The sequence below is a fragment of the Cynara cardunculus genome, assembly GCF_001531365.2.
Source record: "Cynara cardunculus var. scolymus isolate 2C chromosome LG 8, CcrdV1, whole genome shotgun sequence".
Classification (NCBI taxonomy): Eukaryota; Viridiplantae; Streptophyta; class Magnoliopsida; order Asterales; family Asteraceae; genus Cynara; species Cynara cardunculus.
Window position 1 is genome coordinate 18610176 of NC_037535.1, and position 14362 is coordinate 18624537.

The window sequence follows — 14362 nt, forward strand, 5'->3', positions numbered from 1 at the left end:
GGGATCACACATCAATTTAAATCCAATGCACATTTAAGACCTCTAACTATTGTCTTGTTGCGTCGAGACTGTCTTGTTGCGTCGAGACAAAAGAGCAGGGGCATGTGAACACCTACCTAGCTCATACCGAGGTTCGCCCCTGTCAAAATCTACCATATAGGGTCATTCTTCAAAAAAATATCCGTTCAAAAAGTTATTCTCCTAAATAATACCCAACTGATTTACGTTGGTTAACACCGAACATACACACGGAGAACACAGGATTTTAATTTCACTCACTGCTAAATAAAGTTCAAAACTTCATACAACAAAAACTAATGTGGATGCCTGCTTGAATCATATGTTCTTAGAAGCTCCACATCCACAACAAATAGCGAAAGTTTTCTTATTTATATTTTTGTGATTGGCTAGGCTAGCGAAACGCATACCCCTCCCACACACACACAACAAACGAGGCTTCAACCATAAAGTTCGAGATCAAGCGTTACTTTCAGAATCGAGCTGCTAGTATATGTGTTATGTCTCTTTTAGAAGTAAAGGCTCAACAAGTGCCCTCTGCAACATTGACGACGTAGAATCATCCTCAATCGGCTTCTTTCCACTTTGCCCTTGCTTATTTTGGCCTCCCTGCTGTGTTTAACAACAAGAATATAATCACCAACTCAAAACATCGAGTAAATTAAACAAAATGAAAATAAGAATGCCTGCAAAGCAAAAGACAAGTGTTGAGAAAAAAAAAGCAAAATGAGCCACGATGTGTTTTCCTGGTAACGATGAGTGTCCTGACCGGTTTGTGTTCATTTTTAATATTTAATCGTTTTGCAGAACATGGAAAAGGAAATGAGAGAAGGGTGACATGATCCAACAGGTCAACCCAAATCATTTTAGATGTGTTCATTTGACCCATAATTCATTTGCCACCAACACTAACATGTAATAAACCAAACCATACAAACACAGTATATCTCACTCGATATATGCTTATGCCTATACATATACATATCAAGGTGGGAAAATTGAATTTACAGTTTCACGTTTTACTTCCAAACATCATTACCACTAACCCAAAGTTTGACCACGATATGGCATCATTAAATTCTTGATATGAAGTTGTGCTAAAATTCAAAATGTCATAAATGTGTGATTTTGTCACTAGGATTGGTTTTTATTCAGGATCGGGGTTGTATATCTCATTTGCCTAGGTTTTTACATCAATGGTTGCTATGCTTTACTCTGTTACTGGTTTTTAACGAATAATTTTGCATACCACTCAAAACATCAGAGAAACAAAAGCTCCAGCTGAACCTCTAGTCATAACACATTTCATAACTGGTGATGCGGAAAAATGTTGAAATTGTCATTAATATTTTAGCATGACAAAATAGTATGTGAACAAAATCATAATAATGCACAATTGAATGAAGTCGTGTCTAAAAAAGGATAAGTAAGCAGAGAAGATAACTACTTACAGCGATAGTTGATCTCCGAAAAGAGGGAGTACGGGCTATGTATGAAGCAGCTGCAGCTGCTGCTACACGTATCCTGTGGAAGGCAAACATTGGTTGGTTTTGTCTTGCCATCAATATGCATCAAAATCCTAGAATTTTAATGTACCTTTTGTGAACATCAACAAATTCATCAGTCTCATCTACAATCTCCTCCTGCATTGATAGACCAATTTTATCATATTAAGTCCTCTTTTCCAAAAGACCTCACCCATGTACACAAAAGTTAGGCTTGGTCACCAAAAGACCATCATACATTTATAAATTTGTTTTTGGGAAGTTAGACTCAAATCCTCAATTGAAAAAACCGAAGTAAAGATATTGGGGTAATGGATAATGGTATGTTTGAATAAATATTTCCATGGGGTTCTGTCCCCTTTATCAAAAAGAAGTTATGAGAGAACCAAGAAAACCTGAAGAAGTTCTTCAAATACATCTTCCAAGGTGATTATACCAATCACTTCACCTTCTTCAATGTCCTCTGTTGAGTAAGGCACTCCGTTTGGTGCAGTATCACCCAGCTTTGAGAATGTTTGTGTGGTCGTTCTTGCAGCCTTTTCCACATCAATAACAATATTTTCTGCTTTTTCACCCTGCTTTGATGGCGATCGAGTTGTAGATTGAAAATATTTACCAATGACTGTTCCTTGATTCGGTTCTTCGTCAAGTGTAGGAGGTTTTCTGCCTTTCCCTTTAGTTTTGACTACAGCTGCCATATGACTGCCTCCCTTTTGAAACTCATTCAGTATGTCATATAGAGGCATGTCAGCTGGAACCCTGGCAAAAAATATTGTAAATGAATCATAAAACTATATACAATTCATATTGCCTCCCTATTTTGCGGATCAAAGAGTGATAATTTGAAGAGAAGAAGAACAAGAAAACAGAAGTAACCTTGGAATTCTCCTGATGGACACTGCACTTACTGGAGTCTCTGTTTCTGCTCGTACAGTAAGAAGACTTTTCACCTACAATTCAGCAAGAACAGAATTAGGAGACGTCATTGTTCACAGATAAATACCATATAGAAGTAACTGAAAACTTTTGTGACAGCCTACCAACAGAAGTCCAATGACATTTCTTGGGTTTCCTGAGTATACAGGGACTCTACTATGACCTCTTGCAAGGATCTCTCCCATTGCTTCCCTGACATATTACAAGCAGAAGAGGAATGCATAGAGTTACAATTTCTCACCAAGATTTTGTGAAGCATTAGCAATAAAAATAGCAGCCTTTCGTACCATCGTAACTGCTTGGGAGGAGCAGTTAAAATGGCAACCATCAGAAATTAGAGTGTCATGACAGAGTTGTACAATGACTCAAGATTATGACTCACATCCATCCATGATCCTGTATCTAAGATCTGCTCTTTATGGAATATTGAATTGGTTAGAACTCTGTAAAGTTTGGCCAACTCTAAAACAAACCAAACCAACCCGGTATGTTCCACGAAAGTAAAGGCCAGGACTGTTTCCATAAAAACCTTCTTATGCAAAAGTTTGACATGCTCTAGTTTCATCATTCTAAGAACTCTTAACCAGAATTTCAAAAATTGCAGCAACACAAACTAAAACACAACCCAAAAAGATCAAGAAATATGTCATTCTTTTGAGGAGTTATTAGCATAACAAAAGGTCTTGTCGGAGAAGTAGAAAATTTGATTGAGGAAGGGGTGCCAGGACAAAGATGTGATGGTGACGGGGAATTGTAGGGGCACGGGTGGTGGTATCGGCATATGGATGAGTTGAGGTGCAAAGTGTTAGGAAATCTGGAGTTGAGGCCCAAAAGTCGATAATCGCTCAAAATGTCGAGAAGCCCACAATCTGCAAAATGTACACCAGGAGAGAGAAAGTGGCAGGTTGTTGGTGAGGGGGATAAAGTTAGTCCGGGGGAGGGAATTGGAGGTCATTCAGTTACTTTGTCAATTCTGTTTTAGGAGAGAATTCTCTGGAAAGGAGTCCTCGACTCTGGTTATTTTCTCGGTTATTGTAGAGTTCATCTCCTTTTCCCTTCAATTTATCCAATTATCTCTTTCAATTTCACTGGTTCTAACATAGAACCACTCAAACATAGAATTCTTTTAAAACATGAAGACCTCAGAGAGAATTAGAGCTCCAACTTTTGAATGTGCCCTTCAAATCCAGTAAAAAAACACCAAACTATTCCCTCTACGCAAAAACCTGCAGCATTTTTCGTTTTCCAGACGTTCGCTATAATTTTTTTTACTTCACTAGTCTAATGACCTATACGATCTGTAGCAATCGTTATAAAAGTAGATTGATACAACAATGCATATGTAGAGCTCGGGGTATATGACACTGCCTCTGATGGAAAACACAAATTGATTATCAAATTAAGAAGGATAATGGAGGAAAGTGGATATCTATGATTGAAATTGAAATTGGAAAGAAATACAATAACGGAAACGAACCAGGGAATCCTCCCTCTCTCTGTGCACTAAAGCGAGAGCCAATAGAAAAACTTGGAAAACATTCTCTAATCCAAAATACGCTTTACCTCCTCCCTATTTAAAGGTACACTCTCTCCTCTAATCAACTATTAGCCACTTTCCTTTTATGCCTTTTTGGGTCTTCTAGAATATACTTTAAGAATACTTGGTTTATTCTTATTATGGTCCAGTCCAACCGTCATGGGTGCAAAACAATGCTATCCAGCTGTATCCGCCACGATTGATCCTTCTTTTTGATCAAAATGACTGGGCTGGAAAATACGCTCTTACTTGGTCGAATCATACCAAGATTCAAAAGTTCCTCAACTTGCTTCTCAGTTTCAGCCTTTTGGATGTGGGGATATCTATACGGTCGAACACAAATTGGTTCATGAGACTTGATTAAGGAAATTCTGTGATCGTGAGCACGCCGTGGAGGTAATCTTGTTGGATCCCGAAATACATCTAAAAAACGATCAAATAAGGATTGTAAATCCTGTTGTTGTGCTAAAGATAACTCCTCCTGTTCGTTTTGACCCGACGAAACACTAATCGGAAGACGGGTCTGAGAAGGATTGTCTAGTGACAACCACAATTGAAGAGAAGCTTGGGAAACTTGAACTTTAGATAAACCTTGGATGCCCACTGACTTCCCTTGAAATACAAATTTCATGGAAGATTGTTCTCAGTTATGGATCACTTCTCCCAAGGTCTTAAGCCATTCCATGCCTAAAACCATGTCCAAATATCCCATTTCAAAAACCAGTGCCTCCACCTCGAAGTCACATGTCCCCACTTGTACTTTAAGGCGCGTACAACGTTGGTTAATAAAGATTTTATTGCCATCACCTAGCTGGATGTTGATGCCGTTGAAAAATTCGGAAGATAACCCTAGCGCGGTCACCAATTTCCGAAAGATAAAATTATGCGAGGCTCCACTGTCCACCAAAATCACCACCGGAATACCTGCTATTGCCCCCTCAAACTTTAAGGTTTTGCCACCAGAGGACGAGTCAACAGTAGCTCCCAAGAATTTCAAGGCCATACATAATCCAATTGGAGGAATTTCCTTCTCTTTAGTGACTGGTTCCTCTATTGTTTCGACGACTGAAGCTCACCGTCCCCATCTGCAGATTCATCGTCGCCCAAGAGAAGAATCGGTAATTTCCCTTCAGAGCATTTGTGAGCTGACCGAATTGCTACCCACAACGGAAACACAGCCCTTTCTTACGACGCTCCTCCCATTCTGTATGAGTTAGAGACCGAATACCCCGATTGCGATTGATCAATTGGCCATAGTCTGTTGACTGAATCCCGACAGTACGTGGATTCGGAGGCATACGACCTGCATCATTACGTGTAGTTGGGCTCTTCTCACTGGAAAGAGAACTATTGGGCCCTTTGTTCTCATATCGGCCCAAAAGATTGGATTTGAAATCCCCTTCGAAAGAGAAGCCCAACCCACCTCCTGCCTGATATCGAAATCGAGACGGGGATTCCAGGAAGAAGAACGAAGCATCTCTTCGATATCTTTAGCGAGATACATGGCATCGAGACGAGACTGAGGTCAATGGAGACGTACCCATCGTTTCACGTCATCTCTTAAACCTACAATAAAGTACCCGAGTGTCTGTGTCTCGGGTAATCGAGGTATCAAGGACAACAGATATTCAAAATTGTCTATATAATCGTGAATAGAAGCTACCTGTTTCATCGTCGCCAATTGTTCGAAAGGATTATGAATCTCTAATCCCAAAAATCGTTGGAAAAGCTCGGCGGACAATTGTTCCCACGTAAGGGTATCGTAAATCTGTTTCACAATCGTGAACCAATGTTGAGCCACCCCTACCACACTTAATTGAGCAAGACGAATTCGAAGGTGAGCTGGTGTACCATGAATGTCAAAGTATAATTCAGCTTTCTGAATCCATCTTTGAGGATCGAACCCATAGAATTCAGGCAATTTTACTTTCTTTGCTGCCGATGGTAACATATCGGAAGAACCCAATCGTGGACCAGAACTGAGTGAGGTGTCTCCTTGCAGCGGTGGTGACATCCCTTGAGGATTATGTGGAATTGGGGATCCATTGGAGGCCCCACACGGTCCTCCACTTTCGAGGTCGGGTTGAACACCCTGTTGTTTCACCCACACCATAAGCATCTTACGAAATTCAGCTTCCTCCGCTCGCTCTGATTCCCACGCTTGCATCCCCACTTTGATTTCTTGAATATCCGATTGCAACCTCTGAATTTGTTCTTCATGTTGCTCCAAACGGTTCAGTTGAGATCGAGTTTCCATGGATTCCACACAGCAGGTCAAGATAGGTCGGACCAATGATGGAAAACACAAATTGATTATCAAATTAAGAAGGATAATGGAGGAAAGTGGATATCTATGATTGAAACTGAAATTGGAAAGAAATACAATAACAGGAAATGAACCAGGGAATCCTCCCTCTCTCTGCGCACTAAAGTGAGAGCCAATAGAAAAACTTGGAAAAATTCTCTAATCCAAAATACGCTTTACCTCCTCCCTATTTAGAGGCAGACACTCTCTCCTCTAACCAACTATTAGCCACTTTCCTTTTCTGCCTTTTTGGGCCTTCTAGAATATACTTTAAGAATACTTGGTTTATTATGGTCCAATCCAACCAAATCCGTAACAGCCTCCTTTTTAACTTTTGTTTTATCTAGAAGTCCAAGTTCAAGGTGCCACAACAACAGCTTTTAGGAGTAATAGAAATGCATTGACCAGTTTAGGAATAAGGTGCTGATTGGCTCTGATCAAAGTCCATCTACTCGCTTATTTGAAGTACAGATCTCCATTAAGGATTTAGAAAGATGTAAAGAAAAATTGTAATGTCCTTTTACGGGTAAGCTTATTAATTGTCAAAAGAAGACCAAATGATATGATGCAAATATGACTATGTACAATAATCAAACTCACCAATCTAACTTTGAATTGGCATCCAAGGAAAATGTTGACTCAATTGGTGTCATAGCCTCCTCTGCAGTCTGATCAGATAAAACAATGATGATTATTTTAAGAAATTTCCCACCATTGACAACAAAGTAATAATCTATATCATGAAGATAAGATAATTGCAGGGAAAATCACAGAGCCATAGAGTTGATCATGTATGAAAAATCACTTATAAATAGGTGTGTAGCATTGAACAATAATCATCTATCTTACTAAAGGTTGAAAACAACTTCTTTTACTTCTAATCCTCTTCTTCCACGTAACTTTTGACTGCCCATCAGTATGACACATTAACCCTATTGAGCTCATTGCTTCAAAACCCTAAGGGTCCGTTTGGTTTGCAAGATTGTTTTCCAGGGATTTGAATTTCATGGAGGGAATTGAATTGGAATGGATTTGAAATCATTGGTGTGTTTGGTTTGTAGAATTTGGAATGGAATTGGATTCCATTATTTATAAATACTTTATAAAAAATCATAAAAATAATTAAGTTACATTTTTATTAATTGTCATTACAAAACAAATGTTTTTAACATTTTTTAAAACCTTATTGCATATAATCCGGTGAAATCCCGAGCACCCCTAAGGATTTCAAAATCCTATGTTTGTAGGATTTCAATTAAATCCTAGAATTCAAATCCAAACAATCCAACAAACCAAACATGGGATTGGAATGGTCCGAATGGATTTGAAATCCAAATCCCCACAAATTCATTCCATTCCTACAAACCAAACGGGATCTAAGAGATGAGGATTTGCATTCTTTTAACAACTGAAACCACCAATTCATAAAAGATAAACAACAACTTTCATTTGGAGAAAGTACATATGCACCTTCATTTCCGGGGTGAGGAAGAGGGGAAGGCCAAGGAGACATAGGATGAGCAATTGAGGTTGGACATGATAGCCTTAGATACTTCCAAGGACATAACTTGTGATAGAAGTGCTTGAAGGGGCAGAGGGCTGGAAGTTTAGTACAGGAATGTGTTTTCTTTTACTTGTTCCGTGTGGGTATCGCCTTTTCTTACCTTTTACATGTGTCCATTGTACCTATTATTTACTTTTTCTTACTTACTTTTCTCATGCTCTGTTCACCATACGCTAATTTTTTTTGTTAACCTGGATATCCAACCCGCAATGCGAGCCAACTAATCCCAGGGCGACCACCTGCTTTGCAGATAGCCCGGAGTCACCGCATTTGAACCTCCATGGCCACAAGGGGATTTTTATTCCTCCTTGGATTTGAACCTGGGACCTACAAGTACTTTTAACCTTTGGAGTCAAGCTCAAACCAATCAGGCACCACCCTTGTGGTTAATCTTTATTAATGCTACCAAGTTGCTCACACTTGATGTAATTAGATTATGTAATGTAAGCATACAAACTTGTGTCATGTTAAACCACATAACTAAGAATTCTTAAAGTATTTGCATGGACGGATCCAACATGGTGCCACACGTGCCACCGTATTATTCCTCCGTCGAAGGATAAAAAAAATTAGGTTTGTTGAAGGTGCAACCGTATGTATTTTGAAACTACAACGAGAACAAGTTTTCTTTGGTAGAGTTGGTTTGCAAGGCTTTTGTTCCACCCTAGACCCGAGTTTGAATCCTGTTAGTGTCATTTTCTTAGTCAAATGGTGCCACCTTTTGAATTATTTTCCCTATATCTGTTTCTTATAGACAAACGGTGCCACCATTTCAAATTTTTTTCCCTATACTTATTTCTTATAGTCAAATGGTGCCGCCATTGGAAATCATTTTTGGGTCCGTCTGTAAGATCCCACATTGGTTGGAGAGAAGAACAAAGGTTGCGTTATAAAGGGGCTTGATACCTCCTCTATTAGACACGTTTTAAAACCATGAGTCCAGGTGTGCAGACAAAGCGGACAATATCTGATAGGTTGGCCTGAGATGTTACAGATGGTATCGGAGCTGGGAACTAGACTAGTATGCCAGCGAGGGACTTGGCTCCCAAGGGGGGTAGATTGTAAGATCCCACATTGGTTGGGGAGAAGAACAAAGGTTGCCTTATAAAAGGTCATGATACTTCCTCTATCAGACGTGTTTTAAAACCGTTAGTCCAAGTGTGTGGACAAAGCGAACAATATCTGGTAGGCCTGGGATGTTACACCGTCCCTGAGTGTTGGGTGGTATACCGGAATTTGGTAGAACATCCTCAACCAAGTCAAGAACACAAATAACTTGTTGCTTGCAAAACAACAATCTTATAGTTGGTATATAACCAATTGCACAATGTTGCCCATAAAGGTTGATTAAGCAACAACAATGGAAAACAAAATTATTAACAAGGAAGCATCTAATAAATGAAGCAAAATGTAAGTATATACTCCCAATATATTGCAAGTTTACAGTTAATACCTTTGCAGTTAAATCTAATGCTCCACTAATAATTGTTGTCTCGTCGTGAGTGAGTTCACCTCCTTTACCGGCCTGGTAATGATTGAGGATGTCATTAATTGCAGAAAATACGACAAATGGATGTCAGTCTAGAGTTCGTTACTATGTATAAAAGAAAGAATATAAATGCAACATGCTTATATCACATAAGAAATTAACCTCCTGACCGTGGATGGAAACAAGGACCTTCAACTGAGCTCGCCTAAATAAAGCATCATTATGTCCTAACACCAAATCAAGCATCTGGAATCACAAAATTATGTGTACATAAGCTGCAATATTTGGCCAATTCTTTGTAGTATAAAACTAGAATGTATTTACCTCTTTGTAAACAAAATACTACTAAATAGAATGACATATTCATGATGAACTAGAAGGAAAAGTAATATTTCTATGGAAGCTATGACTTTATTTGTTCAAATTACAAAGATAAAGCATCTGGAATCACAAAATTATGTATACATAAGTTGCAATATAAGGCCAATTCTTTGTAGTATAAAACTAGAATGTATTTTCCTCTTTGTAAACAAAATACGACTAAATAGAATGACATACTCATGATGAACTAGAAGGAAAAGTAATATTTCAATGGAAGCTATGACTTTATTTGTTCAAATTACAAGGATATGTTACAATAGGATAGATGAGACAAAGGCTTTAGTTTGACTTTATTTCGTCTTTATGAAAATAGTACAATCTCGGTCAAAGTAGCCTCCTTACTATAGCATAGTGGCGGTGCATGTTTTTATCTTGGTAAATGCCTCCAGCTAAACCATCCAAGATTAACTAAGAAGATATTTTTTACCAGGTAGTTTACAAATTTGGTGCTCCTAGAAAATCATATCCCGGTACTTTCAAATTAAGAAACAAGTACTCCTTTAAAACATATACAATCAATGAAAAATGCAGGTGACTCAGGAAAGCACTATTTTGTATTATTTGTATTGTCCATTGCAAGGTTAAATAAATCATTTGATCACTCAGGTACTAGAATCTAACTAAACTTCTGATGCTTTCACAAGTTTTATTTAAAAATGAACTAAAAAGAACGCATTATCAAATGGAATATCCCATAATTTTATTTATCTATCTGAAGATAACTTCTTGATTCTGAACCTTAGTTTTAAGCAATCACTAGAAAAAGTGCCACAAAGCATCATTCTTCTGCCCCGTTCACCCTTTCTTCTCCCTCAACAGAATTTACCTTGCCAATAGGATAAGCAATCGGATAGCAAACTATCATCAGTATACGCACAAGCCAAATAAAACTAGAACCTATAGCGAGTCCATATCTGGTAGATAATGCTTGTGGGATCACCTACAAGGCAAAAACAATTGTTACAAAGAGTGATACATATGCATGAAGTAATAAAGAAAAAAAGAAATCTCATATTTCCAACCTACCTCTCCGAAAAACAGGACAAAAGTTACAGAAAGCACAATTGCGACAACTTGATTGAAAATCTTGTCCAAGTATAATGGCAGGGCCTGCAGATTTGCAAGAGCATAAACCATGTATACGAAAAAATTTATATTTATATACAAAAAAAATATGGTGAAAATATAATAAATGTTAATAACAAAGTTAGAGAAAAAAGATCTGCATCCTCTCACATACAGTGATATATCTATTGTCATTTAAATGTATCATGCATGATCAGTCAACCACTATAGTGACTGTATGTCCAAAAAGGAACGAGATGATGAATTGAATTTCTTAGTTGTTTAAAAACTTAATGTGTGTAGTTCTATGAAATGATTGATGAATGTTAATGTACCAATGAGCTTATAGAAAACCTATCAAGAAAATAAAGAAATAAGAATAGACCTCAAAGAACAATGATTATAGTTGCAATCCATGATCTATAGTTATGACTTTGTATATGTTCTTCTAGGCATCTCCTATTCAATAGGTTTTAGATCACATAAGCATTGTGTATGCCTTGCAACCGAAACCAAATATCAACATTGTTGATAAGCATTCTTCCATTTTTCTTCTTATCTTACCCAATACCTTCTAATTATCTCTGGCAAGCACAAACATAAGGGTGAACTTATCTATCCTGCCTTACACTACCCCAAGCTAGAATAAAGGAGGAAGGTGCATTACTCTTTGCAAGTTGCCAACCTGGCATTCAAAAAATAAAAGAAAAAGAAGCTATTCGTTTGAAAATTATCCTACATTTTTTAAGAAAAAGGGCTAAACTAAAGTTGCACAGACCATCTATAAAAGCTATAAATTCCAATACTTTACCTCCATGGAAGCTGCATTGCATAGCAGCAATGTTACAAGAAGTTGATGTTGTTTCTGAACCACAGGAAATATGACAGCTGAAGACAATGATATTGCATAAAACCAACTACCCAAGATATAAAATCAATTAATACAATTGCTCTGTAAGGAAAGAAACAGGTCCTACTTTTTTGGGGATATTTCCAAAAGCATCGTGTTGGTGTCAATAATGTATATAACTGATACAAATATATAATAAATCCAACATGACTGAACATTGATGCATCACATCTAATTGAGGTCATGCTGTCTCTATCTTCCAACTTCATAATGAATAATATTGTTTTGATTTCCAAAGTATTTCAACACTAATTCTTCTACCAAAACATGGTTAGAACTTCTGATAAAGAGTCTTGAACACAAAAGGTACAGAACCGTGCATTTGTGAGCTATCATGCCTTAGAGTTAGCATGATCAAATACTTGTGTTCACTGTTATACTTGTTTAACAAAATAAAAAAGGCACCCTTTGTTCATGATGAGCCCCCATTTCTCGTCCACAGAAATTAAGATAAACACTATATTGCCATCTACCACAAGAAGTTGACAGAATAAGATGAGAGCATCATAACCTTTAAGGATTTGGTGAAGTTTTAGATAGAGTTAACCACTTAATGGTCAGTTCAGCAAATGATTGGACTTGTTTGTTTAACAAAATGATGTTTATTGCCGTTTTCAATCAAACAGAATTAGAAAAGAAATATTCTCAGCCATTTAGCTTATCGAAGTAGGAAATGAATTATCATATTTAAATTAGGATCAATCTTTGATCTTTGAGGTCAAGACAACTTTTTTCGTATCAAAGATAAATTGTTTAATAGGATAGGATACCCAAAGACGTATGTGTCAGGTGCATAAGGTCTGGATCCAGAATCATCAGCCTAATCGCTCCAAATCAGTGTTATGTCCAAATAGGGTAAATAAGAGAGCCTATTGAACACAGACTTGAACTGGCCAAATGAACAACAAACCCACAACTCTAACAACCTAAGTGTAAAAACAGCAATGAACCATAACATGCAATGTGATCCTTGACGAACCCCCATCAGGTGTTTTTGGGTTTTATAAATAAAGCTTTAACCAAGCTTTATTTATAAATAGAAGGTGTGCATATTTGCAGATTGAGTAGGAGGTGCACTACTCACCAGCCCCTAGGAGGGATGATTTACCTCCCCATGATGGTCGAGGAAATGGTATCGCTGTACCCTTTTTGAAGAACAAAACTGAAATCAACAGGAAAATAGGAGGGTACACACAGATAGTGAAGGACTCTCAACCATTATCTTCACTTAAACTCTCTCTTAGCCAAGGTTTTATCATTTCCAAGTTGTGCTAACACTCATGCCAAAGGTGGTTCAGAGCACCCAATGAAGCTTCGAATTGTAGTGTTTATGATGGACTAAGGATTCAAAGCTATGAGTTAATATAATAACCATATCTTGTTCAACATAAACCAACTCTTCCTGCTCCCATTCACCAAGTGCAGAAGTCATATTGGATCAAAGACAGCCTGATGAGTGACATTCATTTCAAAATACCCATAAAAGACTTTGTGTGCTTGCAGGGAAAATCAATGACATCAAATTCAATCATAGAAGCTCAGATCCAAAAATCAGACTTCTTTGAAAAGCCAAATACCGTAATCCTATTAGTCAACAAAAACGATTTTACAATTCCTTTTCCCTAGAAATAGAACAATATCTAATGTAAGCCATCTAGAAATTAATCCTAACCATTCTTTCGTAATATTATATATGTATTCATTAACAGATTGGGTTCCTAAATTGAGTTGTAAATGTCAGAAAAGCATCATGAATTGGAAGAAGGATACAATAAAATACATAATAAGCGTCGATTAGGTTGCGTATATCAAGAATTAAGTGTGTATTAGAAAAAATTGGAGACCTGCTTGTCTTTTCTCGGTCGGAGTGCCACTGCTCTGGAGGATTTCGAGCTCGACGAGGCCAAGAGACATCAATCCTAAGGTAAGGCCAGACATGATACCAGCAAAGGTTACTAGGAGGCATGAGATTCCAACGTAAAGGTAAAACTTCGCCGATCCAAATTCAATCTCTGCTCCAAGCATGGAATTACTACTGCTACTCATCACCGTTCGTATAATCTGCAGTGCATTTATCGTATGCATCCTGTAGAGATTGAATCTGCAACCAGAAGTCGTTCAGTCTCTCAATGATTTCCTTATCAATAGTCAATGGTGTACTAACTAGTTTGAATGAAGGTACCTGTGCAAGAAACAATGGCGACTTGCAGTTAATTCTAGGGAAATATCTTAACGAAACAATATTCAATCAAGAATCGGAACCGATTTCATATGGGAGTAAATTACAATTTTGGTCCCTGTAGTATGTTTAAAACCATGAATCTCGTCCCTCGAATATAGAAACCATAAGAGAATTACGGATTTGGCCTCTTGGTTTACACTTTCTACCTATAATCGTCCCAAATTCATGATAAATATAGATATGATACTTCTTGTTGACATTTTCACACTCATTGACTCTTCCTTCTAACAAAATCAAAAAAAATTCGTTAACTCAATTACATTTAGGGGCATTTTGGTCTTTCAATCTCTTTTTAATCTTTATCCTATTAAAATTTTAAAATAATTATTAATTTATATTATATAATACTAGAAGGGTGTCTCGTGCGATGCATCGAGACACATTTCCATTTCAATGTTCCATTTTATTTT

The 14362-nt window shown here is 37.5% G+C and overlaps 1 protein-coding gene across 3 annotated transcripts; it reads right to left on the reverse strand.

Annotated features, from left to right (window-relative positions):
• Positions 1-243: 243 nt before the first annotated feature.
• LOC112516494 (DUF21 domain-containing protein At4g14240-like) lies at positions 244-13906 on the reverse strand. Of its 3 annotated transcripts, XM_025123562.1 has the most exons (14): positions 13893-13906; positions 13555-13811; positions 11612-11688; positions 10762-10845; positions 10562-10675; positions 9517-9600; positions 9319-9390; positions 6902-6969; positions 2564-2651; positions 2400-2473; positions 1919-2282; positions 1615-1661; positions 1470-1542; positions 244-630 (listed from the first exon to the last, which is right to left on the reverse strand). In XM_025123562.1, the coding sequence occupies exons 2-14, from the start codon at positions 13793-13795 to the stop codon at positions 517-519; spliced, it is 1500 nt and encodes a 499-aa protein (XP_024979330.1). In that variant the 5' UTR covers positions 13796-13811; positions 13893-13906; the 3' UTR covers positions 244-516. The 3 variants fall into 3 exon arrangements, with proteins under 3 accessions (XP_024979330.1, XP_024979332.1, XP_024979331.1); XM_025123564.1 differs by lacking the exon at positions 13893-13906 and having other exon boundaries at positions 9544-9600; positions 13555-13843; XM_025123563.1 differs by lacking the exon at positions 13893-13906 and having other exon boundaries at positions 244-627; positions 13555-13843.
• Positions 13907-14362: the final 456 nt, after the last annotated feature.